General features: G+C 50.5%; 2 gene segments (V, D, J or C); both read left to right on the top strand.

The window, feature by feature from the left end:
• The first annotated feature begins 1,865 nt into the window (after positions 1 to 1,865).
• Ighv (immunoglobulin heavy chain variable region) lies at positions 1,866 to 15,376 on the top strand. The segment is given in 8 exon segments: positions 1,866 to 2,031; positions 2,124 to 2,512; positions 11,277 to 11,591; positions 11,711 to 12,049; positions 12,330 to 12,647; positions 12,754 to 13,086; positions 14,866 to 14,981; positions 15,101 to 15,376. Coding segments are annotated over 7 exon segments (1,449 nt in total).
• Positions 2,726 to 15,772, top strand: part of LOC103692723 (Ig gamma-2B chain C region-like) — a 160,847-nt gene continuing 147,800 nt past the window's right edge. Inside the window, 1 exon segment of the C gene segment in view lies at positions 2,726 to 2,819. Within this exon segment, the coding sequence occupies positions 2,801 to 2,819 (19 nt within the window).

Below are 15,772 nucleotides of genomic sequence, written 5' to 3'. Positions count from 1 at the left end.
ATGTTTCTGTCTTGACTTCTGTCAGTGATGGGTTGCAAGTTAAAAGGCAAAACAAGCCCTTTCTTTGTCAAGTTGCTTTTGGTTGTTATATTTATCACAGCAAGAGAAAATCAAACTAGAACACGTATATGTTTTTCCTGGCACATCCCCATGTGGTGTGCAGAAAGGATCTTCAGACCTGGATCATGGATACAACAGAAGAGCCACACAGAGAGCAGAAGTGTAGATAGGTAGACTTATTGTATGATCGTGATCCAAGTAGCTCTGCACAGCTAGGGAGCTAGAGAAAGGGCCAAAGGGAGGTCAGATCCTGTCATACTGTAGCCAACAAGGCATTATTGCACCACAGGAGAGGACTAAGACCCAGGCAGGCAATAGTGCCTGTAACTTAACTAGACCTCTCCAGTGAATGAGGAAGAAAGTTTTGTGAGGGCCCAGACTGTGGGCTGGGAAATTACCTGTCATGCCCCGTCAGTAACTGAGGTACTACAGCAGAAGCAGGTATTCCCTAGAAAGCCTGAGACAACCCTACTCCTCCCTCTCTCAAGAGACCACCTAATATAGACCTGAGAGAACAGAGACTCTGGGAATAGATGGGGCTTGAGGATCTAAGATCTAGAGCTATCTACAGAACAGGATCCTAGCCAAGAAAACAAGGAAGGCTGGCCCTCTCCTTTCCCCTACTCCTAGATCTCTAAAACACAGTATATACGGAAGGGAGCCTCTAGACCCCCTCCTACTCACCCCATTTTCCCATGTCCCCAGGGCCACAGATACCACCTGTCCTATTTACCCACCTTTCTTTTCTTTTTTTTTTTTTTTGGAGCTGGGGACCGAACCCAGGGCCTTGCACTTCCTAGGTAAGCGCTCTACCACTGAGCTAAATCCCCAGCCCCTTTACCCACCTTTCTACGTCCCTAGGATCCTGGGACATAGTCACCTCTTCTGCTCATCCTACCACATCTATGCCCCCTAGATGCTTACTTACTGGAGTCTTTTGCCTAGCCTGGGGAAACAAACGTCTATATTCCTTAAGCACCTACTGCTGACCTGTAAGGCCCAGCTTCGAACCAACTCACATAAGTGAATATGGACTGTCCCCTGTCTTGGGATGGCCCCCTGGGTCATGAGAAGACCACTGCCAAAGAACCTTCTCTTAGCGCACTGAACCCCTCCCCTGTACAACAAATGACAGAGCTGAGACCCCCTGCTGATAACCAAAGTTCTGGCAGTGACCAGGAGTGGACACATCCACCTTGGGCACAGGAAACACAGCCCCAGAGATGTTTCCCCATCACGACAGCAGAGTGACATTTTAGACTTTAATTTAGGTCACTTTTTTCTGCTGTAGAGAAAGCAAAGAGCAGTCTGAGTGCCTGACAGGCCCCCAGGTGCACTATAGATGGACACACACGGAGGATAAGATCCACCTCTATGGCTACCCAGGGAGGGGCACTGCCCACCACCACCCTCACAGACTTTTCTCCATAGTTGAGAAACAACTCAGATACAAGTGAATGACAGATGGACCTCTATCTGCTCTTATTTTAAAAAGAAGAAAAGCCCCCCACCCCGGCTCCAGAACTTTCCGTTTTGAGAAAAATCACTGGTCCCTGACCAAAGAGATGATTGACAGTTTGGGAGCCTGGATATCCATACTCTGCGCCTAGTGTGAGGTTTGAGACCCAGAGTCCCTGTGGTCTGTGACTGGTAGGTGGTTTTGACTAAGCAAAGCATCACAGTGCTAACTGGGAGCACAGTGACTTGTGGCTCAACAAAAACCTTCTGTTTGCAGCTTTTCAGGGGCAGCCTGAGCTATGAGGAAGTAGAGGGGCTTGAGAAAGCCGGGGAAGAAAAGAGCGGACCTGAGAGGAAAGGGAGCTTTCTGGAGGGCAGGAGACAGTACAGAGGAGAACAACGTGCTGTGGACAAGTCCTGAGTGGGGAAAGGATGAGCAAACATAGGCATCAGGAGGGTGGGTGCAGTGTCCTGCCAAGAACTGCCAAGAGGATCCCAGGCCAGAGCAGGCAGGTAAGATTTACTGAGAGTACAGGGTTGGGGCAGCTCCCTCACTCCTTTCCTTGCTCCTTCTCCTGTTTCCTTCTCCTCTTCCCTCTTTACAGGGTCTCGCTAGGCTAGCCAAGGCTAGCCTGAAAGATACCATCCTTCAGGTGTGCCCATCCAGCTGAGTTAAGGTGGAGATCTCTCCAAACAGCTGAGTTTCTGAGGTTTGGACCCCACAGGGGATCCCAAGGAACTTTGGGCTGGGTTTTATATGGCCCTGGATGGAGGGCTACTTAACTGTGTCTATAGTTACTCTGATGACTGGGTCTAGGGAACTCAGGTCACTGTCTCCTCAGGTGAGTCCTGTGTCTGGGGACTGTGGAGTTCAGATGGGCCAAGGCAGGCTGTAGTGAGAGTTTTAGTACAGGAACAGTGGCAGAACAGAGACTGTGCTACTACTGGTACTTTGACTTCTGGGGCCCAGGAACCATGGTCACCGTGTCCTCAGGTAAGACCTTTCTTTCTGCACTTCCCATTCTGAAACTGGGAAAGATGTTCCCAGATTTCCCCATGTCTGGCCATCTGGACACCACATCCTGCAGAAATTTTTCTGTAAGGATGGGGTCATTACTCCCAGAAAGAGTCAGGCAGAGGCTAGCCACCTGTGGGAGAGTAACAATCATAGAAAATGGGCTTTTACATTATTAGGCTGAATGGGTAGACCTAGGGGTTTTTGTACACCCACTAAAGGGGTCTATGACAGTGTGACTACTTTGATTACTGGGGCCAAGGAGTCATGGTCACAGTCTCCTCAGGTAAGTCCTTACAACCTCTCTCTTCTATTCAGCTTAGACAGATTTTACTGCATTTGTCGGGGAGGGGAAATGTGTGTATCTGAATTTCAGGTCATGAAGGACTAGGGACACCTTGGGAGTCAGGAAGGGTCTTTGGGGGCCTCGGCTGACACAGACAGATATTCTCAGCTCCCAGAGTTTATGGTCAGAGATTTATAGGGATCTTGGCCACCACTGCCGCTAGAACCCTTTCTTCTATGCCACCTTTGTCCCTTACTGGGCTCCATCTGAGATAATCCTGGAGCCCTAGCCAAGGACCATTTATTGTCTGGGGTCTTATCATGGTTGTCGCAATGTGACAATTGGTTTGCTTACTGGGGCCAAGGCACTCTGGTCACTGTCTCTTCAGGTGAGTCCTAACTTCTCTCATTCTAAATGCATTTGGGGGAACTTTGAGCATTCCGGACCAAGACTCCCTGCAAATGGGAGCCAAGATTCGACCCCTTTGTCCCATATTGAGACACGGGTCTGGGTCAGGTATCTCTACCTGCTGGTCTGTGGTTATACCAGAACTGGAGTGTGATGAAGGGTCTGCCAGAACTGAGGCTTGAAGTCTGGGGCAGACTCCTGTCCAGAGTCTATTGGACTCTTATGAGAATTAGGGGCTGACAGTTTATAATAATAATTCGAGAGTCAGTGACTGTCTTTTTTTCTCAGAGGTGAGGCTGGAATATGGGTCACATTAAAGGCTAAAAAGGGGTCCAGGGACCTTTCTGCCCAGGCAGGGAACAGAGTATGGGACAGTGATTTAAATGGTTGATTATTGTATGACACTAGGAGACAGCACGGTGTCTTGAGTTGCCCAGGGGTTATTCTAGTCATTCTCTGGGGTTTTTGTGGGGTATGAAGGGAAAATCCACTATTGTGATTACTATGTTATGGATGCCTGGGGTCAAGGAGCTTCAGTCACTGTCTCCTCAGGTAAGAATGGCCTCTCCAGGTCTTTATTTTTAATCTTTGCCTATGGAGTTTTCAGAGTATTGCATACTAACCCCGGAGATGTGTCAAGCTGGCCGGGAGAAGCTAGGGACTAAACTGCCTAGGGGATCTCAGAGCCTTGGGGATAAACTAAGAATCTCTTTGATGGTGTTGGTAGAGTCCCTAAATGATGGAGCAGGGATTTTGGAGCCTCATTTGAGGGAGATGCTAAAAAGATTCCATGGCTAAAGGGATAGTTTGGGCTGTGGTTGGAGATTTTCAGTATTTAGAGTAATAGTGTTAGCTGAGAAATATAATTCAGGACCCTCTGAGACAGCATCTGTACAGTATCTGATGCACAGGGACAAAGAGTGGAGTGGGACACTTTCTTCAGATTTGTGAGGAATGTTCTGAGTAGATTGTTTAAAACATCATTTGTTGAAAAGAGAACTTTTAGTGAATCAATCAAGGAAGGAAGGAAGGCTCAGTCTCAAAAGGGTAGCTGATATCCAGAGGAATCTGGATAAGCCTGCAAAAGTCTAGCTTTCAAAGGAATGCAGAAGTATGCATGTGGAAAATTAGAAGATTTTTTTTTACCCTTAAAGTGGTTCCTATGATAGTTAGAATACTGTGACTTTACTATGTGAGAGAGTTTTCAAGTATTCACTTTTTTTTTTAAATGTCCAAGTACGAAAAAATTTTGTCAGTTTGAAGTCAGGTTTGTACAGAATTGATATTGTTGAAAGTTTAACCAAAGAATGGGAATGAGGCTCTTTCACACCCTATTCAGAACTGACTTTTGACAATAATAAATTAAGTTTAAAATGTTTTTAAACAAATTGAGCAATGTTGAGTTGCAGTCAAGATGGCCGATCAGGACCAGGACACCTGCAGCAGCTGGCAGGAAGCAGGTCATGTGGCAAGGCTATTTTGGGAAGGGAAAATAAAACCACTAGGTAAACTTCTAGTTGTGGTTTGAAGAAGTGGTTTTGAAATGCTCTGTCCAGCCACGCAGAACTGAAAGTCCAGGCTGAGAAAAACAACACCTGGATAATTTGCATTTCTAAAATAAGTTGAGGATTCAGTCGAAACTGGAAAGGTCCTCTTTTAACTTAGTGAGTTCAATCTTTTAATTTTAGCTTGAGAAGTTCTAGTTTCCCTCAAACTTAAGTTTATCGACTTCTAAAATATATTCATTTTCAAAATTAAGTTATGTAAAAAAATTGAAGGACTTCAGTGTCTTTAATTTCTAATGTATTTAGAAAACTTTTTAAAGTTACTTTATTATTCTTCCCTCTGATTATTGGTCTCTGTTCAATTCTTTTCCCAGTACCCAAAGCATTTACAGTGACTTTGTTCATAATTTTTTTTAAGTTAGTTGTTTTCTGCCTTACTATTAAGACTTTAGCATTCTGGTCGAAGTGGCTTCATAAATCTTTTTCAAGGCCACTTTTTAGGAGAAAGACATCTTTTTTTTAATGAATGCAATTATCTAGAATTATTTCAGTTAAACATGTTAGTTGGTGGTTGAGAGGACACTCAGTCAGTGCAGAAGGTCTGTAAGCCAGTCCACAGAGACATTCCTGGGTGAACTCCCTCTGGCCCTGCTTCTTGTTGGAGAACTGGCCAGAGGTCTGAGACCAGGCTGCTGCTGGGAAGGCCTGGACTTTGGTCTCCCAGTACCGCCCAGACCTGGGGATGTATGGTTGTGGCTTCTGCCACCCATCCACCTGGCTGCTCATGAACCAGCCAGTCTTGATGGCTTTGAAGGAATGATTCCACACAAAGACTCTGGACCTCCCTGAAACCAGGCACTGCAAACGGTAAGCCAGCGGCAGCCACAGCTGTGGCCGCTGTCCTTAAACCTTGTAATTGTTTCTGCTTGATTGAGTCTTAAGTCATTGCTTTAGGAGGAGAAAGAGACATTTGTGTCTTTTGAGTACCATTGTCTGGGTCACTCGCATTTAACTTTCCTTGAAAAACTTATAAGAGAAAAACGTTGCCTGTTAACCATTAACTACAGGGCTCGTGATACTTTGAGAAAATCTTAGAAAAAAATGTATACAGTTGTCTGGAATTATTTCAATGAAGTGTATTAGTTGGGGTACTGGCGCTGTCTCTACTTCAGTTATACATGTGGTTTTGAATTTTGAATCTATTTTGTCTCTTCTTAAGCACCAAGTATAGATACAGTGGATACACTCACTGGTTTTTAACGGTGGTTTTAATCTAGAAGGAATTTAAACTGGAGGCTAATTTAGAATCAGTAAGGAGGGACCCAGGCTAAGAAGGCAATCCTAGGATTCTGAAAGAAAAGATGGTTTTAGTTTTTATAGAAAACACTACTACCATTCTTGATCTACAACTCAAGACGGTCTAATGAATTTTGAAGTTACTGGTAAATATACTTCCTGGTTGTTAAGGAATGATTATCAAATGGATCAGTGCTTGGATCTGAGGTCAGTGTGAGAGGACAGGGCCTGGGCTGTGGATATACAGAAGGAAGGCCACAGCTGGATAGAATTGAAAAAGAATGGAGACCTGCTGCTGAGGCAAGCAGATCAGCCGGACTCTTTCCAGCCATAGCAAAGAACCAGATTAATAAAGAGAAGGCCAGATTAATAAAGCTTGCTGAGCAAAATTTAGTGAACAAGGTTGACAGCCTGGCTAGGAAGCTAGGCTCTAGTTAAGCACAGTTGGACTGAGATGTGTAGGCTTCCCTGAGCCCTTCAAAAATGTGCTAAGCTGAGATGATTACTCTGAGGTAGCCAAAGCTGGACTTGAGCAGGAACGAGGTAGACTGCAATGAGCTGAATTGAGCTAGGCCGGCTAAGCTAAACTAGGCTGACTTAACCAAGATAGCCAAATTGGAATGAATTGTCTTGATCTGGGCTGATTGGAGCTAAACTCTACTGGACTGCTCTGAACTGAGCTGTGTTGGGCTGTGTTGTGCTGGGGTGAGCTGAGCTAGCATGAGCTACTCTGTGGTAGCTGGGGTGAGCTGGGATGAGCTGAGCTGGGTGAGCTGAGCTGGGTGAGCTGAGCTGGGTTAGCTGAGCTGGGGTGAGCTGGGGTAAGCTGGGGTGAGCTGAGCTGGGTGAGCTGAGCTGGGTGAGCTGAGCTGAGCTGGGTGAGCTGGGGTAAGCTGGGGTGAGCTGGGCTGACCTGAGGTGGTTGAGCTGAGCTGGGTGAGCAGAGCTGAGGTGAGCTGAGCTGAGCTGGGTGAGCAGAGCTGGGGTGAGCTGAGCTGAGCTGGGCTGGGGTGAGCTGAGCTGAGCTGGGTGAGCTGAGCTGGGTGAGTTGAGCTGAGCTGGGTAAGCTGAGCTGAGCTGGGTGAGCAGAGCTGGGGGTGAGCTGAGCTGGATGAGCTGGGCTGAACTGGGGTGAGCTGGGGTGGGGTGAGCTGGGTGAGCTGAGCTGGGCTGAGCTGGGCTGAGCTGGGGTGAGCTGAGCTGGGATGAGCTGGGCTGAGCTGGGCTGAGCTGAGCTGGGCTGGGCTGAGCTGAGCTGGGCTGAGCTGGGCTGGGCTGGGCTGGGCTGGGCTGGGCTGAGCTGGGCTGAGCTGGGCTGAACTGGGGTGAGCTGGGGTGGGGTGAGCTGGGTGAGCTGAGCTGGGCTGAGCTGGGCTGAGCTGGGGTGAGCTGGGTGAGCTGAGCTGGGCTGAGCTGGGCTGAGCTGGGCTGAGCTGAGCTGGGCTGGGCTAAGCTGAGCTGGACTGAGCTGGGCTGAGCTGGGCTGAGCTGAGCTGGGCTGGGCTGGGCTGGGCTGAGCTGGGCTGAGCTGGGCTGAGCTGAGCTGGGATGGGCTGGGATGAGCTGAACTGGGTGAGCTGAGCTGGGGTGAGATGAGCTGAACAGGGCTGAACTGGGGTGAGCTGAGCTGGGATGAGCTGGGGTGAGCTGAGCTGGGTGAGATGAGCTGGGTGAGCTGAGCTGAGCTGGGCTGAGCTGGGTGAGCTGAGCTGGGTGAGATGAGCTGGGGTGAGCTGAGCTGGGGTGAGCTGAGCTGGGTGAGCTGGGCTGAGCTGGGCTGGGTGAGCTGAGCTGGGTTGAGCTGAGCTGGGCTGAGCTGGGCTGAGCTGGGCTGAGCTGGGCTGAGCTGGGCTGAGCTGAGCTGAGCTGGGATGAGCAGGGCTGGGATGAGCTGGGCTGAGCTGAGCTGGGATGAGCTGGGTGAGCTGAGCTGGGGTGAGATGAGCTGGGGTGAGCTGAGCTGGGGTGAGCTGAGCTGGGATGAGCTAGGTGAGCTGAGTTGGGGTGAGCTGAGCTGGGGTGAGCTGGGCTGGGTGAACTAAACTAGGGTGAGCTGGGCTGAGCTGATCTGGTTGAGCTGGGCTGGGTGAGCTGAGCTGGGTGAACTGAGCTGGGGTGAGCTGAACTGAGCTGGGTGAGCTGGGGTGAGCTGAGCTGAGCTGGGTGAACTGAGCTGAGTTGAGTTGGGTGAGCTGAGCTGGGTGAGCTGAACTGAGCTGGACTGAGCTGGGGTGAGCTGGGGTGAGCTGGGCTGGATGAGCTGAGCTGGGTGAGATGAGCTGAACAGGGCTGAACTGGGGTGAGCTGAGCTGGGATGAGCTGGGGTGAGCTGAGCTGGGTGAGATGAGTTGGGGTGAGCTGAACTGAGCTGGACTGAGCTGGGGTGAGTTGGGCTAGGTGAGCTGAACTGGGGTGAGCTGAGCTGGGGTGAGATGAGCTGAACAGGTCTGAACTGGGATGAGCTGGGATGAGCTGGGGTGAGCTGGGGTGAGCTGAGTTGGGTGAGCTGAGCTGGGTGAGCTGAGCTGGGGTGAGCTGAGCTGGGATTAGCTGGCTGAGCTGGGATGAGCTGGGTGAGCTGAGTTGGGGTGAGCTGAGCTGGGGTGAGCTGGGCTGGGTGAACTAAACTAGGGTGAGCTGGGCTGAGCTGATCTGGTTGAGCTGAGCTGGGGTGAGCTGGGCTGAGCTGGGCTGGGTGAGCTGAGCTGGGTGAACTGAGCTGGGGTGAGCTGAACTGAGCTGGGTGAGCTGGGGTGAGCTGGGGTGAGCTGAGCTGAGCTGGGTGAACTGAGCTGAGTTGAGTTGGGTGAGCTGAGCTGGGTGAGCTGAACTGAGCTGGACTGAGCTGGGGTGAGCTGGGGTGAGCTGGGCTGGGTGAGCTGAGCTGGGTGAGCTGAGCTGGGCTGAGCTGGGGTGAGCTGAGCTGAGCTGGGCTGGGTGAGCTGAGCTGGGTGAGCTGAGCTGGGGTGAGCTGAGCTGAGCTGGGTGAGCTGGGCTGAGCTGAGCTGAGCTGGGGTGAGCTGGGGTGAGCTGGGCTGGGTGAGATGAGCTGTGCTGGGCTGGGTGAGCTGAGCTGGGTGAACTGAGCTGAGCTGAGTTGGGTGAGCTGAGCTGGGTGAGCTGAGCTGGGCTGAGCTGGGGTGAGCTGAGCTGAGCTGGGGTGAGCTGGGGTGAGCTGGGCTGGGTGAGCTGAGCTGGGTGAGATGAGCTGTGCTGGGCTGGGTGAGCTGAGCTGGGTGAACTGAGCTGAGCTGAGTTGGGTGAGCTGAGTTGAGTGAGCTGAGTTGGGTGAGCTGAGCTGGGGTGAGCTGAACTGAGCTGGACTGAGCTGGGGTGAGCTGAGCTGGCTGAGCTGAGCTGGGTGAGCTGAGCTGAGCTGAGCTGAGCTGAGCTGAGCTGGGCTGAGCTGGGCTGGGTGAGCTGGGCTGAGCTGGGCTGGGTGAGCTGGGCTGAGCTGGGCTGGGTGAGCTAAGCTGGGTGAGCTGGGATGGGTGAGCTGGCCTGAGCTGGGTGAGCTGAGCTGAAAGGATCTGGGTTGGAGTCAGCTTTGCTTGGGTGAGCTGAGCAGGGTTTAGCTGAGCTAGGATGAGTTGAGTTGGCTGGGCTGAGCTGGGATGAAGTAGGCTAAATAAGCTAGCTTGAGCTAAATAGAGCTGGGGTGAGCTGTACTTAAATGAGCTGTGATTGAAGTGGGCTGGGATGAGCTCAGCTGAACTGGGCTAGCTGATGTGGATGATGGTGAGGCTGAGTTAGGATGAGCATGACTGAGCTGGTTTGGACATGAATGAGCTGGACCCGGCTGACTTGGGCTGGTTGAGCTTTGCAAGATGATGTGGACTAAACTGGGCTAGCTGGCAGGATGAGAGAGGTTGAACTAGGCTCAGATGAGCTAGGCTGAGCAGGGCTTAGGTGAGGTGGTTTGGGATGAGCTGGGATAAGTTGGGCTCAGATGAGCTACCATGAACTGGGCTGAGGTGGCCTGGGAGAACATGAATCGAGTTGCACTGAGTACAGCCAGGATGAACTGGGATAAACTGGGCTAAACTGGGTTGGGCTAAGAATGGACTGCCTGAGTTATGCTAAGCTGAGCTGGGATGAATTGGGGATTGTCAAGACTTAAATGAGCCAGACTGAACTGGTTGGACTTGGGTGAGCTGAGGGGACCTGCTGCAGGGCCGGCATAGCTGAGTTGAATTTAGATGAGGAAGGGTGAGCTAGACTGAGCAAGGCTAGACTGCTTATGCTGAGCTACACTAACCTGGCCTGAGTTGGGCCAGGCTTTGTTGGCCATGTCTAAACTGAGTTAAGATCAACAGGGAGTCTAGAGGGGTAGGGGATGAACTAAGATGAATTACACTAGCTGAGCTGAATTGAGATAAGGTATGGTAACCTGAGCTGAACTGGAAAGAGATGTACTGGATAACCTTAACTGGGCTGAGATGAGCTAGGTCTACCCAGGCCTGGATCAGCTTAATTAGGGTAGGCTAGACCAAACTGTAGCAGTATGTATTAGCCTGTGCCAAGCTGGGCTACATTAAACTAAACTGGACTTAGCTAGGCTCAGATTAGTTTCGCTACTCTAGATGGGGTAAGTTGGGCCAAACTGGGATGAACTAATTTAACTAGCCTGAGATGGGCAGATCTGAAGTGTAGCAAACACAGCCAGGGTGAACTGAATGAGTTTGACCAGGCCTGGACCAGTTAGGCTAAGGACCTTGTCCTGGGCAGACCGTGTGCTATGGTGGAGTTTCATGATGATGCCATAAGAGTTCCCCCACCATAACCCACGTTTCTCCTACCCCATATACCTGTCTGGTGTGTAAACCTAATCTTTGTGTGCTGATACAGAAGCCTGAGCCCATCCCCCTTCCACCACCACCTACCTATTGCTTTGGAATGAGCAAGGTTATCTCAGCGAATGTCTCAAAGGGAAGCCGGGACCTAGGCCTGTCCCTGAGAGCAGATGTTCATGCCCCTGGAGTGGCTGCCGGTGGCTGAAGGGCCAGAACCACCTACTCTAGAGGCATCTCTCGCTGTCTGTGAAGTCTTCCAAAGACATTCCTGTGGTTAGAAGGCAGCCCTGCTGTGGCTCTGTCCCATAGACCAAACTTACCTACTATCTAGTCCTGCCAACCTTAAGAGCAGCAACATGGAGACAGCAGAGTGTAGAGAGATCTCCTGACTGGCAGGAGGCAAGAAGATGGATTCTTACTCGTCCATTTCTCTTTTATCCCTCTCTGGTCCTCAGAGAGTCAGTCCTCCCCAACTGTCTTCCCCCTCGTCTCCTGCGAGAGCCCCCTGTCTGATGAGAATTTGGTGGCCATGGGCTGCCTGGCCCGGGACTTCCTGCCCAGCTCCATTTCCTTCTCCTGGAACTACCAGAACAACACTGAAGTCATGCAGGGTGTCAGAACCTTCCCAACACTGAGGACAGGGGACAAATACACAGCTACCTCGCAGGTGTTACTGTCCGCCAAAAATGTCCTTGAAGGTTCAGATGAATACTTGGTATGCAAAATCCACCATGGCAACAAAAACAAAGATCTGCATGTGCCGATTCCAGGTAAGAACCAACCCTTCCCGAGGGGATGGGGAGAGGGGGCAGGCCCAGGCATGGCCCAGAGGGAGCAGTGGAGTGGGTCTTAAGCCAGCCTGAGCTCACACCTCAACCTTTCATTCCAGCTGTCGTTGAGATGAACCCCAATGTGAGTGTGTTCATTCCACCACGTGATGCCTTCTCTGGCCCTGCACCCCGCAAGTCCAGACTCATCTGCGAGGCCACCAACTTCAGTCCCAAACAGATCACAGTATCCTGGCTACAGGATGGGAAGCCTGTGAAATCTGGCTTCACCACAGAGCCAGTGACTGTCGAGGCCAAAGGATCCAGACCCCAAACCTACAAGGTCATAAGCACACTGACCATCACTGAAAGCGACTGGCTGAACCTGAATGTGTTCACCTGCCGCGTGGATCACAGGGGTCTCACCTTCTGGAAGAACGTGTCCTCCACATGCGCTGCCAGTGAGTAGCCTGTGCTAAGCCCAATGCCTAGCCCTCCCACATTAGAGCAGTCCTCCTACGGTTGTGGCCAATGCCACCCAGACATGGTCATTTGCTTCTTGAGCCTTGGCTTCCAACAGTGGCCAAGGCCAAGGATGAGCAGTAGGCAGCAGGGGGATGAGAGTCAGATGGAGGGAATCAGCATCTTCCCTTAAGCAGATTTGGAAGATGGAGACTGAGCTTTTATCCAACTTCACAACTAGACACATCACAACCTAACACAGTGTTCTCTTGACTGCAGGTCCATCTACAGACATCCTAGCCTTCCCCATCCCCCCCTCCTTTGCTGACATCTTCCTCACCAAGTCTGCTAAGCTGTCCTGTCTGGTCACAAACCTGGCAACCTATGACACCCTGAATATCTCCTGGTCTTCCAAAAGTGGTGAACCACTGGAGACCAACACTAAAATCATGGAAAGTCACCCCAATGGCACCTTCAGTGCTGTGGGTGTGGCTAGTGTTTGTATGGAAGACTGGGATAACAGGAAGGAATTTGTATGCACTGTGACTCACAGGGACCTGCCTTCACCACAGAAAAAATTCATCTCAAAACCCAATGGTAGGTATCCCCCTTTCCTTCCCCTCCAATTCCAGAGCATACCCTGTACCTCACAGGGAGGGCAGGTCCCCTTCTACCCTATCCTCACTATTATCTTTGCTTACAGAGGTGGCCAAACATCCACCTGCTGTGTACCTGCTGCCGCCAGCCCGTGAACAACTGATCCTGAGGGAGTCGGCCACAGTCACCTGCCTGGTGAAGGGTTTCTCTCCTGCAGACATCTTTGTACAGTGGCTTCAGAGAGGGCAACCCTTGTCCTCAGACAAGTATGTGACCAGTGCCCCAATGCCAGAGCCTGGGGCTCCAGGCCTGTACTTCACCCACAGCATCCTGACTGTGACAGAGGAGGAATGGAACTCCGGAGAGACCTACACCTGTGTTGTAGGCCACGAGGCCCTGCCACACATGGTGACCGAGAGGACCGTGGACAAGTCCACTGGTAAACCCACACTGTACAATGTATCGCTGATCATGTCTGACACAGGTGGCACCTGCTATTGACCATGCTAGCGCTCAACCAGGCAGGCCCTGGGGGTCGAGTTGCTCTGTGTATGCAAACTAACCATGTCAGAGTGAGATGTTGCATTTTATAAAAATTAGAAATAAAAAAAAATCCATTCAAATGTCACTGGTTTTGATTGTCCGATGCTCATGCCTGCTGGGGCAACTGTTGTGTTATGCTTGTCCTGCACACACCCTGTATACTTGCCTCCACCTTGGCCCTTCCTCTACCTTGCCAGTTACATCCTTGTGTGTGAACTCAGAAAGGCTTACAACAGAGTGTGAGCATGCCATTCCTCCAGCTACTTCTAGATATGGCTGAAAGCTTGCCTACCTTGGTGCAGGCAGCATTCAGGCACATCCACAGACACACAGAGACAGACATGCATTTATACATAGATCTAGAGATGGACATGTATAGATACATGCACGAATATGTATTCATAGACACACAGATAGAGGTTCCGCATGCGTGCATGGACAAATACAAACACCTTCAGAGACAAATATGCACAGACACACAACCACACATGGAAACAGGCACAAACACACATGATCATGTGTGCACCAAAACAGAATATAGGCAAATATAGACAAGTGAACTACATAGACATGAAGACATGCATACACAGACATGTAAAGAAACATCTTGAAATGTGTACACTAACATGTGGACAGACATGGCACACAGTTACACCTGGTCTCTGACCAGGACCATAATCTCCAGGGTTCAGGGCTCAGAGAGTCCATACTAGGCTGGGTGGCACTGATACTCCTCAGGGTCCCACTCTATGATTAGGGGAAATAGCCCGAGGAGCAAAATGTGCATTTTTGGCTCAACACCATGGGGCAGAAGATACCCCACTAACCACCCATGACAGAAAATTAGCCTTGGTTGTGTCTCCATTAATAGAATACCTCAGGAGATCAATGAGAGAGCGCTTGACCCACTCACTTCCCAGTCCAGATGCAGAAGACACAATGCAATTGTCCAAAAGAATTGTACACACACACACACACACACACACACACACACACACACACCAACAAAGGAACCTCTATAAGGAGTCACCACCCAATAACATTGCCTCTTTGGATTCACATCCTGGACATTCTTCATATTCATATCCATTTGGGACCTGGGCTTTAGAAATCCCCAAGGGCTCATCTTTACAGAGGTCAGAGATCCCAATAAATGCCCTGGTCCCACAGCCTCTCTATCTCTTGGTACCAAGACTCAACACTGCTGGCAGGGGTAGAACAATCAACACACAGGAACTCTGATCAAAGAGAGGCATGAGATGCCTGGGTCCTTCAGGAAGTAAGGAGGGATAACCTCTGATATGCCTACTCTTATTCCCAAAGCCCAGGAGAAGGGAAACCTGCTCTGAATTCTCAGTCTAACAGCCCCGATGGTGCCACCTGCTCAGAGAAAGTCCAAAGAACACAAAAATCATTATGCCACATTTCCTGAGTCTGCCTTTACCCATGTCCGTATGTTGCATCTGCCTTGCTTGCTCTGCTGCCCCAGAGTTCCTGGGACAAGGCCCCAAGTTAGTGCCTCCTCCAGTTTGACCTGTGCTTTGTCTCTGTCTAGCTTGAGCTATTAGGGGGGCCAGTCAATTCTCCAGAACCAGCAGAACACCCCCAACCCTGAGGCAAATGTTCAATCACCCCAAGGCTTGGCTTGACCCTCCCTCTGTGTGTCCCTTCACAGAGGGGGAGGTGAATGCTGAGGAGGAAGGCTTTGAGAACCTATGGACCACCGCCTCTACCTTCATCGTCCTCTTCCTCTTGAGCCTCTTCTACAGCACCACTGTCACCCTGTTCAAGGTAGTGTGTGTGGTGGGGCTGAGGACACAGGGCAGAGACAGGGAGTCACCACTCCTCACTGCCCCTACCTCTACTCTGTAAAAGGGAACAGCAATTCACACTGTCTCTGTCACCTGCAGGTGAAATGACTCTCAGCATGGAAGGACATCAGAGAGCAAGAGACCCTCCCACAGGGACACTACCTCTGGGCCTGGGGTTCCTGCCTGTATGACTAGTAAACTTATTCCCACATCTTTCCTGTGTTGCCCTCCAGCTTTGATCTCTGAGACGGGCTTCTTTCTAGACTGGCCAAAGACTTTGTCCACTTGTGCAACCTGGAACAATGTCTGGAACCACAGACAGCTGTGCTGTATACAAATGTCACTTTGAAATAAATACTTCACCTTGCGAACCCACTCTATTGTGAAGGAATTTGTTCTTGTTTTCAAACTTTTCCTGTGGTGTTGACATCCCAAAGACTCTCTAAATAGAGCCTGGGAACTTGAAGTGAACAGTCTGATGGGGCTTAAGAGTGAAAGAGGGAAAGGAGGTGTGGAAGAAGAGAGAGAGAGAGAGAGAGAGAGAGAGAGAGAGAGAGAGAGAGAGAGAGAAACCACCCTGACAGCAAAGTATAGCACAGGCAGCCAATGGGTAGCAGTCTGGTTTATCCACCCTGATAGAAGAAAGTAGGGCAGAGAAAACTCCAGGCCTGATCTCACAAAAGCAACCGAATCTGAAAAGTAGCCTCTAGCCTGGGGTGTCTGCTCCATCCCTCAGCCCACCCTCTTGGGCTGGCGTTGCTTCCAGCTAGT

This window comes from Rattus norvegicus, chromosome 6 (genome assembly GCF_036323735.1).
Source record: "Rattus norvegicus strain BN/NHsdMcwi chromosome 6, GRCr8, whole genome shotgun sequence".
Taxonomy (NCBI): domain Eukaryota; kingdom Metazoa; phylum Chordata; class Mammalia; order Rodentia; family Muridae; genus Rattus; species Rattus norvegicus.
This window is presented reverse-complemented; position numbering and strand designations above follow the sequence as displayed.